Source organism: Callorhinus ursinus, unplaced genomic scaffold (assembly GCF_003265705.2).
Source record: "Callorhinus ursinus isolate GAN/ISIS: 27379988/994484 unplaced genomic scaffold, GSC_fseal_2.0 scaffold55, whole genome shotgun sequence".
NCBI lineage: Eukaryota > Metazoa > Chordata > Mammalia > Carnivora > Otariidae > Callorhinus > Callorhinus ursinus.
In genome coordinates this window covers 2226030-2248333 of record NW_027397117.1, presented here as the reverse complement: position 1 = coordinate 2248333, position 22304 = coordinate 2226030, and the positions used below count along the sequence as shown (strand labels likewise).

The following is a 22304-nucleotide window of genomic DNA, read 5'->3' as shown; positions in this document are numbered from 1 at the left end:
CTAGCCTGGGCAGGAGGACGACGGAGTGCTCACCGCCCCCTTTCAGCGTACTCCAAACTCTACAAGGTTTAAGATGTTCTTGGCTCTGCCATTTGCACCCTAAGAATATTTTGCCATTGAGCATTTACACAGACCATTAAACTATCAGTGACAAGTTTTTGCCAAAAGCATTGTCCTTAGTGAGTTCCATTAAGCCAATTTAATGCCTTGATTTTATTTCATAGTTCACCAATTCCTATTTTTCCCCTTTCAATTTTGTTTAGCCAAAATCAGTTTTCCCAGACCAAGTCTTTCTCTCGTGTGAATTTTACAATAAAGATTTGATTCCTTAGCCAGATTCTTATCCTAGCAGCATCGACCAAGTATGGTTTCTGCCCACTGTTTCGTATGTAATGATTACTTCTACCAAGTAGAAGTAATTTTCCTAGTGACCTGTTCAAAACAGTGGCATCAAAATGGCAAGTTTAAGACATTCCCCTGTAGATTCTTTGAGCACAGAGAGCACTTTTTGAGACTTTCAGGAGGGGTTCAGTGTGATGGTTCTTGCAGGCGAATGGGGCAGGCAGACACAAGAGTGTAAGAGGAAGCACTTTGAGGATCTGGCTTCATGGGGTCAGAGAGACCGATCTTCCTATGAACTGACCAGTCTGGGAAATCCACACAGCTTTTTGGGTGGCAAGCAAAGCCACTAACTCTGTCAAGAGAGCAGGGTGCCAGCACAAGACTTGTCCTTGCATATTGGACACCCACTGGTAGGAAGGTTCTTCACCCTCCCCCGCAGGGGCCTGGCCTCTCTCCAAACCAGGTTTGTATGTGGCTCTCTGCCAGCCCAGAGCTGTCTAGACACAGCTGGGCTGCTGAATGCAGCTCCAGTGAGAACACACGTCTATATTTGGGGAACACAAACCAACTGGGAAGGGATGTTTCCTTAGGGGTTGTGATAGCCTGAGATGAAGCTGGAAACTGGCCAGACCCAGCCCTTCTTGCCTCCCTGGGCTTCACCAACACATGAGGCCTTTCATTCTGACTGACAGCATGGCTGTCAGAGGCCAGGCCTCACATCAGGCTTCTTGAAGGACTTCCAGGACAGAGAGTTTGGTCTATTGCTCAGCCTCAGGCAGTCTGGGTGGACACAATTGATGGGCATTTGCTTCCGGTGGAGAGGAGAGGCACAATGCTCCTGGAGAAGCCAGGCCGTAAGCTTTACTTTGGGCTCCTGGCTCAGACTGAGCAGGGACCAGAAGACTGCAGAGATAGGATTCAGGGTCCAGAGAGAACCCCACTACGCCCTGGTTCTCTGTATGAAGCAGGAGGCTGTGCAAAGATGACCAAGGCTTAATACAGTGACAGACTTCAACAGCCTCACCTCTAAAGGGAGGCAGTTTACACGGGATTCCACTGGAAAGGCTGTAGGAAGGTTACGTCGAGAGGACACACACCAATTGCCTAACACTAGCACCGGCCCTAGCATAGAGCAGGAGCTCGGGGAAACAGACGTTCCTTTACTTCTGCCCTAGCTCTCTCCTCCCAGTTTCGCCCAGGAGCCTCTGATAGCTACAAATCCCATAGACAGAGAGCACTGTTCAGAGCATCTTGGGCCAAGGAGCTGACCACGTTTCTAAGTGGAGCAAGCCTCGGTGCTGCCTGAGGGGCAGGATCCCCCAGGATCTGGTATGGTCTTTCCTCAATCACAGCCAGACACCCTTCCTTGTGGCCTGAACCTTGACAAAGCCAGAGGACATAGTTCCAGGCTAGAGCACCCCCGAGCTGTGGAGGTCAGAAGTGGTCTTGAGATCAGTCTCTCGGTTCAGATGAGCACCCGCTCCTATCGTTAGTGATTGCTAGAATCTCTGGATTTCTGAGGCAACAGGTATGGGCCAGAGGCCCAGACCCAGGCGCCCACATCCCTGTCCCTTGTCTTCTATCTTGCCCTCACTTCTGTGTCCCCAAACCTAGGCCCACTACACACCTGAGAGGGACCCTTGCAGTCCTGGGAGAGTGACAGGTCTGTCCATGCCATTCACCTGGCAGACACAGGGGCTGATCAACTGTAATGCAGTCTCCCAAAAGCTGTGATCGTAACATCTGGTCTCACCCCTCCAACTCTGCCCTCAGCATTGCTTCTCCTCTGCTCCTTGATCGGGCTTAAGCCTCACCCTCTGCTCCTCTGAAAGGAGCATGAAGGAACTTTCTAGAACATGAAAATGTTCTACAGATTTTGGGGGGCGGTGGTTAAGGGTGTAAATTGTCAAAACCATCCAACTGAACACTTAAGATCTGTGCACTGTATTTTATGTAAACTATATGGCTGTAAGAATAAATCCCGTGTAGATCCAGGTGTTTCTGTGTTCAGAGATATGAATATGCGTGTTTGTGTGTATGTGTGGATAGGAGCCTATGTGTGCAGCCCCATCTGCACATGGATGACCTTGGTGTGGGGTCTGGGCTGTGGAAACCATGTGGACTTGGACACACAGCAAGTACACACTGCAGAATTCAGCTCAGCCTCCACAGGTACCACAAATCCCCGTGTCACTGTTCATTTGCCCAGGATTTTCCCCAACTGCTATAACCATTATCCAAACCTCCGCAACCCTCCTTGGCTCCCCATGGAGCAACTTCTCTCATTTCCCAGTTCTTGCCTGGGAAGGTTAAGGCCACTGAGTGTGAACACCCCTCCTCAGCCAGCTGCCCCTGGGGGGTAGGAGTGATGGGGCTTCATGCTTTCTCCTGGAATCCTCTGACCTTATCCTCTCCCACCTAAACCTTCTCTCCTTTCTGCAATCTCCAAGCTGTCTCCCTCCATTAGCATCCTTCTGAATTCCAACATTCACAAGCCTTAGCTTTCTTGAAACAACTCAAGAAACCGGGAAACCCTTAGAATAGCTTGGCCTGTGCCCTCTGACGCTAATTAGGGCGGAGAGGCTGGTGCTGGGCCCCAGCCTGGGAAAGTCTGAGGCTGGCTAGCTGGCAAGAGAGGTGGTCAACTAGAAGCCATGGTAAAGGGACTTTGCCCAAGACTTGCCACCTGAAAGGACCATGGGCCAATGCAGGTAGTATGGAATTCTAGAACCCAGGGGCTGAAGGAACTACGGAAAGCAGCAAGACTGAGGCATCACCACCTAGGTCAAAGGAAACACACCACAGAAGTACCACATGGAGGACAGTCAGCTACAAACTCCTGTCCGGCTCAGAGAATGCTAATGCCAATGACAGGGGAACTTTCCCGCCCCCATCTCTACTCCTACAACCCCCATGGGTCTGAAGCCACAATCTAACAGGGGAGGGGCGTTGTGAGGAAGCAAGATGGGGAAATGGAGAAGCCAAGCACCCTTCCCTCCAACGGTGGGAGCCTAAAGCAAGCTTGAGAGGGGAAGAGAAGCTCTGCCACTGAATCAAGTTGAGATTTGACAACTAATGTGAACTGGACACGAAGGCAATGGCAGCGAGTCTGTTCTGGTGCCTCGGTGTAACCCAAAGAGCAAGCAAAGAAAGCAAGCAAGAAAGTGTGGGATGACAAAACTGTTTTAGGATTGCAAGGGGCTTCCTGAGACCCCACGTTTGATATTACAGTCACACATGCAAACAGAGCACAGAATCAGTGCTTAATACAGTAGCTGTTAATACCGTTATGAACCATCTTGGGATTGAAAGGGAAGCAGCTGGGAACTGAATGTGAGGCGGGCTTTCCTAACAGTCAAGTTGTTTGGGTGGCCTGAGTAGAGCACTTGGCAGGGAGGGGGAGGGACTCAAGCCCCCAGTGTTGGGAGTGAGCCTGAGAATCTGTGATTCTATTTCTCACGGCCTCCCCTCTCCCCTCTACAGGGATACCTTCAGCCCTAGCCTCTCTTGGGCGTTCAATCCCACATTTCATGTTGGAGAAACTCCCCATTTGCCCACTGGTACTTCTATGTGGCCTACTCACCGTCACTTCCAATTCAACCCATCTAAATGGAGTTCTTTATCTTTTGCCTCCAGCCAGCTCTCCTTCCCCACAACCCCAAGTCCCCTGTTTCTGCACATACATACTTCTCTCAGCCTGATGTTCCGCATCCCTTATATTCATTTCTTAAACCCAGATAGGCACAGACTAATCAATCCTTTTCTTGAGACTGCTTCCTCATTGGCCCCATTCCCTCCATTTCTATGGCTACCGTCATAACTCAGATCTTTATCATCTCCTAAGATAGCCTCCTGAACAATCTCCCTGCCCTCCACATCTTTCCATGAGAAACCCTGGCACGCCAAAGTCAGTCCAATCTTCCCTATAGTGTCAGTGGCATCATAAATGCCTTTGATAAACTCTTGCTGCCCAAGGAATAAAATATAAACTTCTCAGCGAACATTCGGAGGTCCTGCACAATCTGGTTTTTTGCAACCTGCTTTTCCCAGCCTTATCTAAAACTATTCAACTCTTCCAAAGCTCAGAGACCCACTCTCAACCTGGTGACATGGCTGAATAAAGACTCAGAGATAAGAGACCTATCTGACCACAAGGAACTCAGTTCTAGTGGTTAAGATACAAGGGGTAATGAACAAGAGAACAGTTAGTGGTAAGATAAAGGACACTGCTCATCTGCACGTCCCCAACTCCAAAAGAGAGGATCTGTTCAACACCCGTACACTTAGGCTTTTCTACCCCCAGGTTTTACTTTGGGCTCTTCTTGCTCGTCTAAAACTTGAACTCCCATGCCCAGGCAAGGATCTCTCCCTCCTCTGGAGTTGAATGGTCCCACTGAGTAACTCCTTCCTGAATGTCTCCGCCTACATATTTCATCCTGAGGTCCTTCTCAAATGGCCCCCACCCGAAACGTGGGTTAGATGCATCTCCTCTGTTCCCACACTCATAACTTTCCTAGTGTTGCCCCTATCATGCTGCCTGCAATACACTTGTCTCCAATAGACTCAGCTCCTTAAAAGTCAGAAAATGGGCAGATCTTGATACACCAACAACCTGCTGCACATCTATCTGCCCCACTTGACTGAACTTTTTGAGGAATTCTATACACCCAGAAAATAGTTGGGGGTGGGGGGAAGAATGAAGCCTCTAATTCAACTCACAAATTTAAATGATAAATTTAAATTCCTTGGGAACAAGAACCGTATCTTTACTTTGGACAAACTCAACAAATCCACTTAACTGGGCTCAGCCAGTTTCTTCGTACCTACAGCAGCAACAATGTAGCCATGTTCATAGCATGGCTGCGTAGACCTGAGGATTAGGGATCGGGCGACCATGCAAGTTACCCCCCGGATACCAGTTTCCTCGTCTGTAACACCGGGCTGCTTTCCCGTAAACTCGTACAACAGGGCCTCGCCCACTGTGCTGCGTCTGCCATTCTCAATGGCGGTGTCTGTGAAGGTCCCGAGCACCTTGAGGGACGAGGGCACTGGCCGGTGGGCAGTGTGTCTGTTGGGGGGGGGGGCGCTGTGCACTGAAGTGACTGATTAGAGAGAACCCCATCCTCCCACCCCACCCACCCCAGGACTCAACCTTCTCTCCCCACTTCCCTTTCCAGAGCTTTCCGGAGCTCGGAGGCCCTCCTGCCTCCAGGAGTAGGTGGCTTTGGCTGAGGTCTAGGGCCCGGACCGCACCCACTCCGCCGGGCCTGCAGCGCGACCTTGACCTGTCTCCTTGTCAGAGCGTCAGTCTGGGGCCCCAGCTGGAAATGGCTCCTCTAAGGCTCTTCCAGCCTAAATCCCGTCCTCTTCCACCTCTGTGGTGCGGACTCTCCCTCCCACTCGCGACCGCGTCTCCCACACCGGCCGCACGGAACACAAGACGCGCTACGGCCAACCCCCGGACCGTGCTCCCTGCGCGCAGGAAGCACCCCTCGGCCTTCCTCCTCCACAGCCCAGACCGACGTGCTACCGCGAGACCTGGGAGGTGGGCGGGGCCGGAAGCCAGGCCACTCTCGCGAGGCCGGGCAGAGCGGAGCTGGGAGGCCCCGTACGGTGTGGAGGTCGTTGGTGTCACTTGCCAGCCGTCTGCGCCTTCTCCTGCCGTTCCGCTCCCCGCCAGCTTCAACTATGTTCTCCGCCCTCGCCCGCCCTGCCGGCGCCGTTCTCCGCCGCAGCTTCAGCACCTCGGCCCAGGTAGGCCCGATGAGGGGCTTCCTGCAGGTGGAGGGTCCCCGGCCGGGGCCACGTGGGTTCTGAGCTCGCGAGCAGCCCTGATCCCCGGGCTAGCCTACACCGCAGGGTCGTCCGGTACCGACCCGCGCCTGTGGCGCCCTGGGCCGGCCAGGACACTGGAAGGGACGTGCCGAAAGAAAGCCGGGTCCGGCTCTTCCCCCCGGACCACCAGAGAGCCTCCACTTGGTCTGCACAACTTCAGGGTTGAGAAGGTTTGGCTGTAGGGCCGAAAATAACTTACGCTTGTAGGCAACTTTCTGTAGTACTTTAAGCGACTAACCTTGTTCTTGTAGCATCCGTACAAATAACGTGTATCAACTCCATAGTGCAGGCCGACTGAGATACCGAGGTAGGGAACTGGTCCAAGGTTACAGTCATTCGTCCAGAGAATTAAAAGTCCGCTCTCCTGCCCGCTGTGAGTGGGTTTTGGATCATCAGGCTTTCCCTCTAAGAACGCTAAGACGCTGCCTCCTCTTCAGGACCCTTTTGAAGGCTCCTGCTTGCTGTGGGCTGACTGGGCCTGCCCCCCAGGTGTGGTGACTGTGCAGGGCTTGGTTTGGTAGTGCTTAAGCCTAAGCTATTTTTAGTCCTCTTCAAGGATGGTGGTTCTCTAACTCCGGTGTGTGTTAGAATCACCTGGAAGCTAATGAAGAACAGGCCAGGGTGCATTGAGGGAGGGTAGGACCTGCACCTTTTCTCTGTTTACCAGGTGCCCCAGGTGATTCTAATATAACTAAAGTTTGAGAACCCAGGAGATACCCACATTGCCTCTCTATTGCACCCAAGAGGGAGTTGAGGAGTAAAGGAGATTCCAGATTTCTGCTTTAGCTTCTGTCCTTCAGATCAGCTTCTTGTGCATTCAGTTCATTTGAAAAATAAGTACACAAGAGCATTGAGTATCCATGCTCGCCAACATCTGTGCTGGGTGCTGCAGGAGATACCAAGATGAGCAAGGGGTGGTACTTGAGATAGGCCCCAAATGAGTAAACTTAGGACAGGTGGAGGTACTGAAGACTGATGCTGAGGAGTGGGAGAAGGGAACTGAACTCCGGTTAAGACTGTGAGATTTGCTAAGGGACGGTTGGGTGAGGGGTATCAGAATGAAGGACACAAAGACTTCGGGCTTTGAAATTGCTGAGGTGAGAAAGGCTGCCGGAACAGTGGATTTGGGTAGGGGGAGGATATCAGGAGCTCAGTTTGAGATGTTGAATTTAAAATGCGTATGCGACATACAAGTGGTGATACTGGAAGGCACTAGGGTAAGTGAGAATGATGAGCTTGAGTGAAGTAGGTACATTCGTCTAGAGGCTTTGGATCCTGTATCTTTTTTTTTTTTTAAGAGTGTGGGGGAGGGGGGGAGAGAGAGAATCTCAAGCAGACCCCATTCCCATCGCTGAGCCTGGGGCTCAATCCCACAACCCTGAGATCACCACCCAAGTGGAAATCAAGAGGCTTAACTGACTGAGCCACCCAGGTGCTCCTGGATCCTTAACAGCAAAAATGTATCAAGAGCACAGACTCAATATATTTATTTCTGCAGTTATATACTAATATATATGTTACAGCGCAAAAAATAGAACTTTAAAAACAAATCATAATAGACATATTATAAAGCAAACTTATAAATGAAGTGTTACCCATTTGTAAAAGTTGCTGAGCGTGTGTGCTGTTAACAACCACTCCGTGCAGAAAAGATGAGCAAGTTTGGAAATTGGTCTTCTGCAAAGAGATCATGAGTTAATCTCTGCAATACCACAGATTCTTTCTACATTGTGAAGATTCCACCACTGAAGGACTGTATTTTTATACATATTAACTAAATTGATGAAACTTTGTAATATACAAATAATGACATCACCTCAACACTGAAAGCAACAGAATGAGTGAGGAGGTCATCTTATGTGTCATAAGGGACTGATTCACTTAAAGACCCTAGTGAGGGCATCAGGTCAGTTCCTTTCTTTCCTTTTCCTTCCTTCCTTCTTTTTTACTTTTCTATTTTCAAGTAATTCTACACCCAGTGTGGGGCTCTGCAGTGGAACCACTGCCCTAGTCAGCCTTGGAAGCCAGTCTGAGTAATCTGGGCATGAGGGACTTCAAGGAGATTTTTGAGTAAGGAAGTGAAATGATCAAAAGTTAATTTTCCGAAGGATGGTTTTGAGGTGGAGCTGAGGGCCTAGGGTAGATAATAGAATGGGAAGGAAGGTGGGGGGAAGGTTGGCAAAATGTTTGAGATGCCAAATCCTCCGAGTTCTAACTGGGTGTCTCTAATAAGGGAAGAGGCAGGAAGTGGTTCTAAGGGTTTGAATTTGGGAGAACACGGGTACTATTTGGGAACAGGGTGGGAGAGGTAGAAAGCATCCATTTATTTAGACAGTTGGGCTTATGGGACCATTGGAATGCCTAACAGCTGGGAATGTGGGAGTTGGAATTGGAGGTCCCTAGGAGTAGAGACAAGATGTGAGAGTGATTGACTGAAGATCGAGAAGTGATGAGATTGCCAGCCCTCGATTCTGGGCTGATCTGGCTAGTTACATTTTCTGGGAAGTCAAGGGTCCGCCTTTACAGCACCAATTTAATAAAAAAAAATCACAACTGAAGTCAAGATTTTTAAGTTGTATGTGCTTTTAGAGTTTACCTTTCTTAAGCAGATGACACAGTGTGGGTTTTGTCTGTCTGGGCTTTGGTTTCGGGGTTTGCTAACCAAAGTCCATTATTCCTAGTGGCCCTTGCCATAGAATACGGTCTGCAGTGAGTATAGGGACCCAAAGCAGATGGCTCTGCCCGAGAGGACCACATGTGGTGCTTCAGGTTCTTGTCCCTGCTATTAGTTTGTTTCCTTCCTTGGCAGCTCCCTGCTGGCCCAGAATAGGCTCCCCTTCTCATTTGTAAGGTTAGAGTAGCAATAAGCTCACCGAGGAGCTTCGTTTAGGCCTTGAGGGAGCCCTAGTGGGGAAGGGTACCTTTTGTATAATGAGAGAGAGCTGTAGGGCATGGCTTAGAAGAGATGTTTTTTCCTAAGCCTTTCTTCCTTTTTTTTTTTTTTTTTTTAAGCCCAAATTGAAGAATCAAGTTGCCTGTGTTTGGCTTGTATCCTACTTCTTCATTTGCTATCTTTTGGGGCCCGGGTATATTACAACTTCTGTGCCTTAGTTCCTCATCTGTGAAGTGAGTCCGTTAATATTACTTAATGGAGTCTGAGAATCAGGTAAGGAAAGCTGTAGCTCAGTACCAGCCACAGGGCAGACCTGATGAATGGCCCACGGCTACCATCTTGCTGGCGTTCCCAGTAGATAAGGTTGCTGGATCGCGGGAGTTTCAGGTGAAGTTCTGTATAATAAATTCTGCCCCTCATGGGAAAGGTTACCAAGAGGCAGTCATTCGCTTAGTTGTTGGAAATGGCTGGGGTGGGGGTGGCCGTAAGTCCCATTTGGTCATCATCCTTCAGAGACTCCTCTTCCTCCTTAAATGCTGGTGTTTACAGGGCTCTGTCCCTAGTGCTCCTGTCACTGTGTTCCCTTTTGTGTTTTGTCCACATCTGGGGCTACCATTAATCTCAGTGCAGATGCATAGGGCCTCCAGACCAAGCCTTTAGCCTACTGGGCACGTGTGTGTCTGGATGTTTCAAGGGGCTCAAACTCAGCATGCAAAACAGAACTCATTATTCTTTCTCCCAAACCCCTTACCGCTCCTGAGTTCCCTCTCTTGCTTAAAGGCAATGTTGTCTACTTAAGCCAGCAAGTTGTCATCCCAGATTCCTCCCTCCACTCACCATCTAGATGGAAGGGGAGGAGAGGTGACTGAATCCCTTGTAGCCCGCCCATCCTTCTTGCTTGCCTGGATCCCACCCTTGAGTCATGCTTGGACTATTACAGTAGTCTCCTGCCTCCATTCTTGGATATTTCCAGGCCATCTTCCATTCTGCCTCATATCTTTTAAAAACACAGTTCTGGACATGTTTTCCCCAGCTTCTAAGACCTTTCACCGACTCCCCATTACCCAGAAGGGCCAGATAGACTCTGCTAGGCTCTCAGCTTTGTCCTTACCTTCTTCCTTCTTCCATATGCATCCAGCAATGCCCGAGCCATAGAGGACTGCTTCCCTTCACTAGGCCGTACTCCATAGCTCCAACCCCTAGCGTCCATCTGGTAAACTGCTGCTCCTCCTTCAAAACCCCCTCACGCTTAATTCTCTCCTAGTGTCTACCTCCGTGGCACTTGTCACACTAGATGCTGTTTATTCGGTTTGCACGCCTTTTGGTGTGCAGGTCTTGTCATTGGTGCTAGCAGCTCAGCCTGGCGTGTGGCAGGTAGAAAGTCCATGCCTATTGAATTGGAGGTGAGCCTTAAAGATGAATAAGCAGCCCCTTTGGAAGACAGTCGGGCACTTTGTCAAAGATTAAATGTGGAGTTGCCACGTGACTCCTCAATCCCACTCCTTGGTATAAGAAAAAGAAGGGGATTAAGTGATGCCGGTCTAGATTTCGACAGCTCTGAAGTAGAGCTTTGACTTCTAGCTCCAGCCTTCTAGATGTTAGCAAGGCAGTCGAGTCTCTCAACTGTATCACTTTTTAACTCTTCCCTGCAGCTGACATGCCCAGAGCCACCTGCTGCGCGTTCTGCCTGGCTTGGTGTGCAGTAGTGATTCTCAGACTTCGGCCAGTACCAGAGTCACCCGGAAATGGTTGGCTATACAGAGGCCTGAGCCCTGTCCTACTTTGAGGAGCCTGGTCCTCTGTGGGCTTTGTAAGCCCGGCAGGTAATCCTGATAGACCCCGAAGTGTGGGGCACAGGTGCCTGAGGCTGCAGATCTAACTTAACTGCTAGGGAGGGAGCCTTTCGAAACACACATCCCTCCTGATGCTGCGTGCCCCCCTCCCCCATCAGCTCCTTTCCCTTGTCCCCTCCAGAGCCAGCAGAGTTCTTCCCCATTCTGCTTCTCCACGTACAGTGAACGGCCTGTTGGTAGGTGCTCAGTATGTGTGTGTTTATAGTTAAAACTGCAGGTTGAGTGGCAGGTGCCCGAGTAGAGCTTGTTCATCGTTCGGGGGGTGTTTGCAGTAGGACCCCGACTGTCACAGCAGCTGTGGACATAGGTTCCCTGTTTCCTGGAGATAAGCCTCTACGCTTCAGAAGAAAACCGGACCTTTGGACTGGTAGAAATTCGACGTTGGTGTCTCATTTGGCACCACAGCAATAAAAGAGACCCAGCATGGTATTTTATAGGCTATCACGTGCCTACTTCTAATACCGATCTGTATTAAGAGTCCTTTCTCTGTGCCTTTTAGAACAATGCGAAAGTAGCCGTGCTAGGGGCTTCTGGAGGAATCGGGCAGCCTCTTGCGCTTCTCCTCAAGAACAGTCCCTTGGTGAGCCGCCTGACCCTCTACGATATTGCTCATACGCCCGGAGTGGCCGCCGATCTGAGCCACATCGAGACCAGAGCAACTGTGAAAGGTACTGGACACGCTGAGCCTGGAGACTTTGCTTCCCTTCTCCCCAGTAGAGCAGGGTCCAAGCGATAGAACACAGTTCTTCAGTGAAAGTAGATCAGAAACGCGGGGTTTCCACGTGCATCGTAGAACTGAATTCACAGTGACTACATCTTTTTGGACTTGAGCTTGTAAAAAATTTAAATAGCAGCATCTTTCAGAAAAACAAAGGTGATCTCATCTTCCCATTTTTAATTTTTTTCTCATTTTGAAAAGTAATAGGATGGGGACTTTCGGGGACTTCTGGAGATTGGGGTGCAGTAGGAATGCTGTACCCCCCGGGGCTGCAGGTTGCCTTCCCGTGCCCTGGGCCAGCCCTCCTGCCACCCTAGGCTCCTCTGCCAGGTTCCCAGAAGCACAGCCTCCTTAGGGAGATCTGCTCTTCCTGCCAGGCAAACAGGTGTATGCCATCCAAGAAGTAATTCGTCATCATACATACCATAAATCCTGGTTATTTTACCTTTACTTTATAGCAGTATTTACCCCCGTCCCCAAATTCTTGGTTAAGTCATTTTTAAAGCGGCGCTATAATTTACCGTTTGTTTAGTGTATTACCTATACTGTTGGCCACTGAGCAATTTCCTATTTTGCTCTACTCTAAATTCAAATATGTAAGCCGTGAGGAACATCCTCATCCTTACATCTTGTTTCTTAGAAGCCAGAAGTCGAATCAGTAGGTATGACTGTAAAGTCCCAAATTGCCGTCCAGAAAGGTGGTAGTCATTTCTGTCTCTGCTGGCCATGCGTGGGAATGCCCTGCGTGATGGTGTTCACACGCGCCCTCAGCCGGTGGGCACAACTTGGGAGGTCAGCTGTCAGCTCGGACGTTTTTGTGCCTTCCGTAATCTCTGAATTTGTTGGCTCATTTTCTTTTGGAGCTTCTGAAAGCTGCAATAGGGGAAAAGTCCACATCAAAGCAGATTTTGGTCATCGGAGCAAATTTCCCTTGCAGCCTTTGAAAATGGACCTTTTTTTCTCCTCAGATGATAGGAATAAATAAGAGATACCAATACTTAGAGTCCTTCTTTATCAGCACCATGATTTTCTCACGTGGCTTTCAGTGTGTCTTCGGATCTGACCCCGAGATGGAGCATTTGTTAGGACGCCCGGGCGGTGGGGGGCAGGAATAAGCAGCTCTTGGAACTGGGAGCCAGGAAGGCCTTACAGGTGCTAGCGGGTCCGATAAGGACAAGCGGCTGAACTTGGGGCGGGGGGAGAGGTGGCTAGACAGTTGATCCATTCCACAGAGGGGTGGGACCTAGGCAGTCGGAGGCTGGAGGAAAGTGGTGTGAAAGGCGGCTGGAACAGTCGGACCCAGCGGGGGCCGTCTTCCCCTGGCTTCGTCCCCACAACTGTGCTCGCCTCTCCAGATCAGAAAAGGTGAACTTGCTCTCTCCTGGGGCGGGGGTGTCTAGGCTACCTCGGCCCTGAGCAGCTGCCGGATTGCCTGAGAGGCTGCGATGTGGTGGTTATTCCAGCAGGAGTCCCGAGAAAACCAGGTGTGTTTGGAAGCCTTGCCTCGCATATCCCTGGCAGTGAGGTGGGGATGTGGTTTTCCATTACAGTGGATCAAGTCAGTGTCTCCGTGGCAGAGAAGAATTCCAGAGGCTCCCCAGTCCCTGTGGGATAGAGAGGCGTCCCTTTCTTGGTCCAGCCCGTGTCTGCCATGTCTGTGCCCTGCCCGGTCTTGTGCTCCTGTGCATGCTGTCTGCCCGGAGTGTCTTTCCTCCACCTTCTGCTCGGGAGCTCTTGCTGATCCCTGAGGATCCTCCTCAGATACCTCCCTCCCTGAGGCCCCTCCCCGCCTTCCACCCCCTCCACTTGTCACACTAGGTTGTTTTTCCTACAAGATAGGTTGGCTTGGAACAGGCACCCTGTGTCTCTAATGTTTGGTTTCCCTGGAACAACTGACACACAGCACTGGGCGGTTCATTTGGTGCTTTGTGACCATCTTGAATTTCTCAGGCATGACCCGGGATGACCTGTTCAACACCAATGCCTCCATTGTGGCCACCCTGTCTGCTGCCTGCGCCCAGCACTGCCCTGAGGCCATGATCTGCGTCATTTCCAATCCGGTGAGTGCCGCTGGCCGGTGGGCCGCTAATGCCGTGCCAGGAGCCCACATTGAGCAGAAGGAGGTGGAGGTGCTTACAGGGCCCAAGATCCAACTAAGGGGCATCAGCAGGCACGTGGGATGAACTAAGTGTGAATTCCAGCCTGGTTTTCCCACCACTCATGTGCCTTTGGGCAAATCACTCAAGTCACTTCTCCTCTCTGTGTCCATTTCTCCACCTACAAAGTCCATTCTTGAGGCTCCGTTCAGCCCTGATTGTGGTGGCCCATTAACCGCTTTTACCCTGTTCTGCTCGGGGTTTGCGATTCCTGGTTCCCCATCAGGCTTGCTCAGCCACCCCGGGCCCTGCTCGTGGGTTTTTGTGAGGAGCTTCTCCTTTGATTCCCAAAAGCACACATGCAGTACCCACACATGGGCCCCCCCCCCCCCACCTCCCAAGCAGTCCCTTGGGTTGCATCGGCCGGCAGCGCACTCTGTGCCTCCTTCCCAGGTGAAGCCGGCCTCTGAGGCTCAGGTCCTGGGTGGAAATGCAGTGACAGTGATGTTGACTGGGGGCTGTGCCCACCGATCCATGCCCAGAGCTTGTCCCCAGGGCCTCTGAGGAGCCGATCCCCAACTAGCTCACCCTTCTCAGGGCAACCGGTCTGCAGTAGGGAGCAGTCACCGCTTTTGCTAACCTAGCACCTAACGTAAATCCTGCGATTGGGTTGCATCTTTATTATGCTCTCTCTGTGCACCAGGCCCTGTGTCAGCGCTTGCTGTCTCTTTAAGTCCTGTAACCTTCACGGCCTCGGGAGGTGGTCGTCTCTGCCGTGAGGAAACCAGTTGCCCAGGCTTACCTCGCAGAGTGGCCGAGGTGGGACTTGACCCGAGGCCGTCTGAGGTTTTAGCCCTGCGCAGTGCGCTGCTTTGTTCAGGTGTCGGCCCCAGTGGGAGCGGGAGGTGTCCTGTGGAGTCAGCCTCACTGTTAGGTTGACAGCTGGAAGGTCGCGTGCACATCCAAGCCATGGACCCTGGGGGCCCCTACGGGGAGGAGCGCCTGCCGCCATGAAGGGTTCTTTGTGGGGGATGGGGAGGGAGTAGGAAGTTGGCCCACCGTGACCTGTTCCACCACGAGGGCAGCTTGCCCGTAAAAAGAGTTTCCGGGGGAGTTTGGGCCCTTTAGGACTTGTTAGTGGTCTGGGGAAGAGATGTTTCCGTCTGTGGCATGTCTCATCTCTCAGGGTGAGGGCAAGTTACGCCTCTCTCTTGCATTTGCCAGGTGAACTCCACCATCCCAATCGCAACGGAAGTTTTCAAGAAACACGGAGTCTACAACCCCAATAAAATCTTTGGGGTGACGACCCTGGACATTGTCAGAGCCAACACTTTCATTGCGGAACTGAAGGTAAGGGACGCATCGGTGTTCTTCAGGCTCCCTTCCGGCCGTCCTTGGCTGATCGGTGAGCATAGGAGACCAGGGGGTCTCCAGTGCTCTTGGGGCCAGCCCTGGTGGGGCAGAGGAGCTCTCAGGTTTCCTTGGGGGATCCATACAGACCCCTGCAGGTTTAAACCGCAGCCAGTTGGAGTCTTGACTCTGCTCCCTCTCTGTCCTCCCTGGTGTGAGGGGCCAGGCTTTTCCCCGGACTTCACACTGCCTCAGCTGGGCTGTGCTCTCTAAGTTCCTTGCCTCTAAAAACTAGAACTAACAGGATTTACCTGCTAATGGTATCTGTCATTAAATGAATAAAATCGGCAAACATGAAGAATTTGGGAACATTCCTGAAGTCCTGAGATGTCAGGATCATTGATCCTGGCATGTAGTTCTGACTGCAGTCACCTGCAGCTTGCTGGGCTGCTGACCTGGCCACTGGGCCTGTCCTGGGGCGGGGCGGGGCGGGGGGCACCAGCGCCAGTGCTGGCATCCTCAGCAGAACCACTTCCTCCGGCCTGTGGAAGTGTCTTGAGGGGAAGCAAGGGGAGCACTTCATCAGCCCAGGAGAGGCTTTCTGGGACAGATGTAACTTCAGGCCAGTTTTTGCTGGCTTTGCAGATGAGGGGGCCTCTCTAAAGTAGGAACAGTTGTCCTGCACACATGAGGCTGTTGACCTTGATCATATGCCCCATGTGCCAGACAGGTCTGCTTCTGGAGTGTGGTGCCCTGCTTTCGTTCATGCTGTGGCACATCCTCAGCCCCTGTCCCAGGGGCGGGGGTCCCAGAGATCCAGAAGACAGGGCCAGGCCTTGGGATTCAAGAGCCAGTGGAATGTAAAAACCATTTGGGCGCGGATGTGGAGGGTGGCTGTCTGAGTCGGGACAGGCTTTCCGGAGGAGCTTGCATTCCCGCTGAGTCTGACCAAGGACAGCCCGGGAGGGTGGGGTTCGGGCCTCTTGAGGCTCACAGCCCAGCTTCCTGGGAGCCACAGTGCTCATTCTCTTTGGGCTTTTGGGGTGTTCCCAGCTCTTGGGGGCCAAAGCACGCCATCTCCCCCTGGTCCTGCTGCAACACACTAGCTACATGTGGTAGCTGCCCGTGGCTATGTAAATTACTTAGAATTACAGAAAATTAGAAATTCGTGTCCTCCATTGTACTGGCCACATTTCAGATGCTCAGTAGCCACATGTGGCTCCTGTGTTCTCGCAGAAAGTTCTACAGGATGGTGCTGTCATAGCCTGGGAAGTTCTACTGTTTGAGGTGGAGGAAGGGGGATCTTGGCCCCTGGCAGAGAACCTAGTGCTTGTCAAGCTTCAGTTAGGTGAATTGTCCTCTCCCTCAGGCTCTCTGGCATTCTGGAAAAATCCTGATTTGTATCAGGAATGAAAGTTGGCCCTTAAAGCTCCAGTGTCTGGAGCCTCCCTCAGCCTCTCGGCCATCTTCCGCCACTTTGCCACCTTCTCTTGGCTTTTCTGCTAATGTGATACATGTTCTTTATGGCCCCAGGCCTTTGGTCTTTCTGCTCCTTTTGCCTAGAATACACTTCCTTTGGCAAAGTCATGCTGCTGCTTCCCGGATGAAGTTAAATCTGTCCCAGAAAGCCTCTCCCGGGCTGATGAAGTGCTCCCCTTGCTTCCAGAGCCGCCCTGTGTGGCCATCTCAGCCCAGCACACGGGGACGTCACTAGTCTCTGTCTCGTAATCGACAGTGAGGGTCTCAAAAGCAGGGCCTCCTGCCTGTGTCCCTGGTGACTGGTACACTGCCTCGGCACGTAGGCGCCACTGTGTGAGCTTCCTGCTCTGCAAACTTGGTCCTGCGGGGTCTGCCCCCCTCAACGCTGGGTCTCCCTTCCCGGGCAAGGCGGATTCCTAACTTAGGGCTGCTGTCTTTAGCAGCTGTGGCGTTTAGGGAAGGTGGCATCGTTGGGGGACTGCTCACATCCCTCCCTTAACTCCCACCGGATTCTTTTTTTTTTTTTTTTTTTTTTGGACCATCTTAAGAAATACCTGGTCCGGGGTGCCTGGGTGGCTCAGTTGGTTAAGCGTCTGCCTTCGGCTCAAGTCATGATCTCAGGGTCCTGGGATCGAGCCCCAAGTCGGGCTCCTTGCTCCTCAGGGAGCCTGCTTCTCCCTCTCCCTCTCCCTCTGTCTGCCTCCCCCCTGCTGTGGTCTCTGTCTCTCTGTCTCTGTCTCTCTGTGTCAAATGAATAAATTAAAAAAATCTTAAAAACAGAAAAACACCTGGTCCGCAGATTGGCGGTGTTGTGCCTCCAGTTTAACAAATGAATCAGCCTCTCCTATTAAGCCCTGACAAAGAACCATGGTGTTTTGACCCCTTACAGCTCAGTTTTATTCTGTCCTGATCACTGTGAGTTGACAGACTTCTCACCCCCTGGTTTTCTGGAATTGTTTTGAATTTTGCTCTACAATGAGGGGGAGGGAATTGGACTCATTCTCTGTGACCAAGTATGGGGACGTGAATCTGGGCTGGTGCATGGGGAATGACCTTAGCTCTGGGGAAGAGGACTCTTCTCTGATTCTCAGAAGATAACCAGACTGATAGGGACCAATGGGGGGATCCTACAAGGAGGCAGTTTTCTGCTCCCTGTAAAGGAAGACCCTCAAAGTGACCTCACCAAGTGACACGTACTCCTTGCTGCGCCACTCCAACTGATGTTCCATGCGGGTGGTGGGGCCATGGCAGGAGATCTGAACACAGCTGGACTCAGGCTTCTGTGGTTTCTTTGTTCTGACTTCTGTGGATTTTTTCCAGTATTGGTGCTTTGCGTGGATATGACATAGTTTATACTTAAAGAGCTTTAAAAATTAACGAAGCTTCATACTTTGGTGGCCAGGGTTTGGATCCTGCTCGGGTCAATGTTCCTGTCATTGGCGGCCATGCTGGGAAGACCATCATCCCCCTGATCTCCCAGGTAAGTGTGTCACCTTGCCAGGAAGCCGTGAGACCGGGAGCACCTTTAAGAGGTTCCACCTCGAGGTCCTGAAGACAGACTGACGAAGAACTAAGCATCTGTCGTATTTTGAGAGAATTCCTGCTGTGGGTATAGCCCCAGCCGTTATCGGGGGTGGGGGCGGTTCTTGAGTGGCCTGCAGGGCTGTGGTCAGGCTCCAGCACTTCGGGGGTCCACACCTGTGGGAGTGAGTGTGGTCAGAAGATGCTCACAGTGGCCAGCTCCCAGCACACAACGAAAACTGCTGCAGGAAACCACTGAATTCCTGGTTGGGTCAGAGCAGGTAAAGCTGCTTTGTGTAAAAATGAGTAGAAGGGCGCCCGGCTGGCTCCGTTGCTAGAGCTTACGACTCTTCATCTCAGCTCCGAGTTTGAGCCCCATGCTGCGTGTAGAGATTACTTAAAAATAAAATGTTTAAAAAAATAAATTAAAAAAAAATGAGTAGAGACAAGGTGAACACCACTGAGAATAAGATATATTAAGTCAGTGTCCTAACCCCTGAGTGTAATGCACTGAGGACACAAAATATTTGTGCTGTTCTTGCCAAAAACGCATAACCCTATGAGAAAGGTATGAGGAAACCTACTATAAATCTAAAATGATGGACATTCTACAAAACGAGCGGTCAGTCCTCTTGACAAGTGTCCGGGAAGACAGGACTGCTAGGAAACAGACTGAGGTGGGGTCCTGGGTGAGAACTGGGACAGGAAAGGGACGGTAGTGTTGAAATGGGTGACATTTGAGTAAGGTGTGTAGTTCATGTATCGATGATAATTTCCTAGATCTTCCTAATTGCACTGTGGCTATGTAAATGCTAACATTGGGGTAAGCCGGGTGAGGGAAATCTTTGTGCTATTTTTACAACTTTTCTCTAAGTCTAAAATTAGTCCAAAATATTCAAAGTTCTTTAAAAATGAGTAGGGGCGGGGGGGTAGGTTGGTGCCCGGCTGGCTTTGTCAGTGGGCACTCGACTCAGTCTTAGGGTTGTGAGTTCAAGCCCCACATTGGATGTGGAGCTCACTTTAAAAAAAGGCCGGGGAGGGGGGTGGTAGGGGCCACACTACACCTCTCAACAAAGTTGACTTTTTCTTTAAAGAAGAATTGGTCTCGGTTTCCCGTCGTGGCAGTGTGGTGGGGGAGGGGTCTGCCACGAGCAGGGGAGGACTGTGGAGTCTGGGAGTGGTGGCAGCACCCGCTCACGTGGTCCCTGTGGCTTTGGCCCGCAGTGCACTCCCAAGGTGGACCTTCCCCAGGACCAGCTAACAGCCATCACTGGGCGGATCCAGGAGGCCGGCACAGAGGTGGTGAAGGCCAAAGCTGGAGCAGGTGGGTTCTTGGGGGCAGTCCCCAGTTGAAGACCGGAAGGGCCTGGGCAGGCAACGAATGCTCTTCTCGGCTTCCTGTACGTTCACTGGCTAAGCCAGCCTGGTGGCAGGGGGCAGCCCGGCTTTGTGGAGCTGAGTGGCGGTAGACGTCCGTGCCATTCATGAGTTTGTGAAATGAAGAGATGACGACCTAAATTCTTCACAGCTAAAGCTGAAGGTTTTGCAGCTGCTTTATTTAGCTGGGAGGGCAGGCTTGCCCGGATCTTCCAGTCGTGGTGCCAGCTCGGCTAACCCGCCTGTGTCCTCCCAGGCTCGGCCACCCTGTCCATGGCGTACGCCGGAGCCCGGTTTGTCTTCTCCCTTGTGGATGCGATGAACGGAAAGGAAGGAGTTGTGGAGTGTTCCTTCGTTAAGTCCCAAGAAGCAGAGTGTGCCTATTTCTCCACCCCGTTAATGCTGGGGGTATGTATCCCAGAGGTTGGGTCTTGTGACGGTGGAAGCAGGTGCATTCTCTGTACTTAAGATGGGGAGCCCTGGTGTATTTGCTCCATAATTCAGTTTTCCCCTGTGCAGTGACTGCGTCCCAGTGCCTGGGCTGTGCTGGGGGTTTTGAGGGTGGGCCCAAGTCCCAGAAGTAAGAGCAGGAAGAAACTTCAAATGGGGTGGGAACCCTCCTTCCCCGTGGATCAGCCAGCTGGTCAGCAGCTGACGTGGTGTGTTTCTTGATGAAACGCTTGCTCCACCTCAAGGCAGCCGTGGACAGTTCTGAAGGAGAGGCCTCCCTCCACCAGCCTGCATGCTGTACCCTTTGGCTCGTACTTGTTCCTTCTTGTCCTGACCTCAGGCCCACCGAGCCAGATTTCTCTTCCAGGGAGGTCCAGAGAGAGGTTGCTGAGCTGTGAGATGCTCCTGGTTTTCTTCCTGGAGCGTGCTGTAGGTTTCCACTTGAAGTGGTGGCGTCTAGGATGGAGGCCATCTGGTCACATGGCTTGGCTTCGGCCAGGCTCTTTTGGAGGCAGCTGTCCAGTCTGGTGACTCTTCCTGAGTGTTCGGGGAGTAGACACCGCTAGGTCTCACTCACACACCGTCCAGCCAGCTTTCCATTTCCAATGTGCCGGCAGCTGCTGACATCAGACAGAGGGGTGGCTGCCTTCATCTCCTGCCCCGAATGAAACAGTTTGGCGATGTGCCGGGCCACCCAGAGGCCCTTCCCACAGACGCCTGGTGTCCAAAGATCCCTGAGACATGGCCCCGGGCCTCGGGGACCCCGTGTGGTGGAGAGACAGGCACTAAGCAGACCCGTTCTGGGACCGGTGCGGCGCGGGTGTGTGCGGTTGGCCTGCAGGCCCTGAGATCAGGGAGGGCTCTACGGGGAGGCGGCCCAGAAGCCGTGTATGCAGCTGCAGACACACAGGCTGACAGACACCTGCTGTTTTCCTGATGTCTTCCGTCTCACTACTTGATTACATTGGACTTGGGTGGATATTAACCAACTTAGCAAAAGACGAGAACCCAAAAGTATGCTCCGTGTCGAGGAGAATGACATTCAGTGCTGCTAAGGATTGAGTGCTCCATGTGCCAAGCCGCCCACAGGTGTTCTCATGGCCTCCTTTGGGGTGGATAGTACGCCTGCCCAGTTTCTAGATAAAGAAACCGCCTTGGCCGAGGTGCACATGGAGGGAGTGTCAGGGTCTGGATCCCAGCCGGGGGGGCAGTCTACCTGAAGCCCAGGCTCCGGGCACAGCTCACGCCGTCCCAGGTGGCCGGGCTCCCTCGGCAAGCTGCCCCGGGCAGGTGGGCCGGGCAGGGTCATGAAGTTACACGTCAGGTTTTCCTTAACAGCCTTGTTCTTGGAAACCTGTTGTAAAACTTACAGTATTTTCAGTGATCCTTCTTAAAATTCTCCAATTTTACCCCCTTCTGTCTCCAGAAAAAGGGCATTGAGAAGAATCTAGGCATCGGCAAGATCTCCTCTTTCGAAGAGAAGATGATCGCGGAAGCCATCCCTGAGCTGAAGGCCTCCATCAAGAAGGGAGAGGAGTTTGTGAAGAACATGAAATGAGAGGGGCAGCCAGCGAGTCCGCTTCCCCAACTTACGAAGGCATCATGTCCCTGTAAAGGCATCTCCTTCCCCCTGTGTTTTGAGTTGCGTTAACCACAAGTGTTGTGTTAGCGTCGCCATCCCTTCCAAATCACCGGTCTGTCTGTGGGCGCATCAGTAAAAGCAGGCTTTGATTTTCTTTTTCAAGGTCTCGGCAAATGTGCTTTGTTCCCTGTTCGAGCTGGCTTCAGAGGGCCTGTCTGGCGTCTCCATCATGAATCAGAACAAGATGTTATTTAAATATCAGGCTGACGCATGATGGTTTCATCAGTAGCTTCGACAAAGTCTGAAAAATTTATCAGTAGCTGTCCCTCCCAACCCTGCTCCACACCATTCGTCCCTCGGCTCCGGCCTGATTCCTCAGTGTCCCGGAGTGACAGTGGCACATGCCCAGTCGCCGTTTTCGGTCCCTGGCTCCTCCCATATGGTGGTTTCTGGCTCAGCTGACAGCTCCGTCTCCTACATCGGAGCTGCCTCGGCCGACCTCTGTCCCGCTCCAAATCTCCTCCTCGACGGGGGCCACGCTAGGCCAGAGCTGTGAAGGCTGGAGCAGGGGCTGAAATGCAGCACCAGCTGCTGGGCAGCATGGGGGACGCAGGAGGGCTGGCTTCATGTCTCCAGCAGGACCTAAACAGGAACTTGGTTATATCCTCTGGGCTTGGGGGAAATGTGGGGAATTAGAGCGGGACCTGTTCCCGTTAGTGTCTGGCATGTTCCATTCCTTGGAAAGGGAAACTGAGAGCCCTGTGCCTGAGAAGGAAGTTGGTGGCCGCAGGTGATGACCTTCCAGTGA

The 22304-nt window shown here is 51.9% G+C and overlaps 2 protein-coding genes across 7 annotated transcripts in view; one reads left to right on the top strand and one right to left on the bottom strand.

Moving 5' to 3' along the window:
- STYXL1 (serine/threonine/tyrosine interacting like 1) overlaps positions 1-5868 on the bottom strand; it is a 59820-nt gene extending 53952 nt beyond the window's left edge. For 2 of the 6 annotated variants that reach the window (XM_073884283.1, XM_073884284.1), the window contains exon 1: positions 5514-5868. The gene's annotated coding sequence lies outside the window, so the exon portion shown is untranslated. The remainder of the gene's footprint in view (positions 1-5513) is intronic. The other 4 variants (XM_073884288.1, XM_073884285.1, XM_073884286.1 and 1 more) reach the window with 3 other exon arrangements.
- Positions 5869-5909: 41 nt separating this feature from the next.
- Positions 5910-21658, top strand: MDH2 (malate dehydrogenase 2). Its single transcript, XM_025864636.2, has 9 exons — positions 5910-6096; positions 11423-11591; positions 13042-13125; positions 13592-13701; positions 14962-15087; positions 17969-18046; positions 19312-19411; positions 19721-19872; positions 21341-21658. The coding sequence occupies exons 1-9, from the start codon at positions 6031-6033 to the stop codon at positions 21470-21472; spliced, it is 1017 nt and encodes a 338-aa protein (XP_025720421.1). The 5' UTR covers positions 5910-6030; the 3' UTR covers positions 21473-21658.
- The last annotated feature ends 646 nt before the right edge of the window (positions 21659-22304 follow it).

Coding starts and splice junctions, on each gene's coding strand:
- MDH2 (XM_025864636.2), top strand. CDS start 6,031: ATGTTCTCCGCCCTCGCCCGCCCTGCCGGCGCCGTTCTCCGCCGCAGC. Junction 13,126..13,591: donor AGGAGTCCCGAGAAAACCAG/GTGTGTTTGGAA, acceptor TGAATTTCTCAG/GCATGACCCGGGATGACCTG. Junction 19,873..21,340: donor CCACCCCGTTAATGCTGGGG/GTATGTATCCCA, acceptor TTCTGTCTCCAG/AAAAAGGGCATTGAGAAGAA.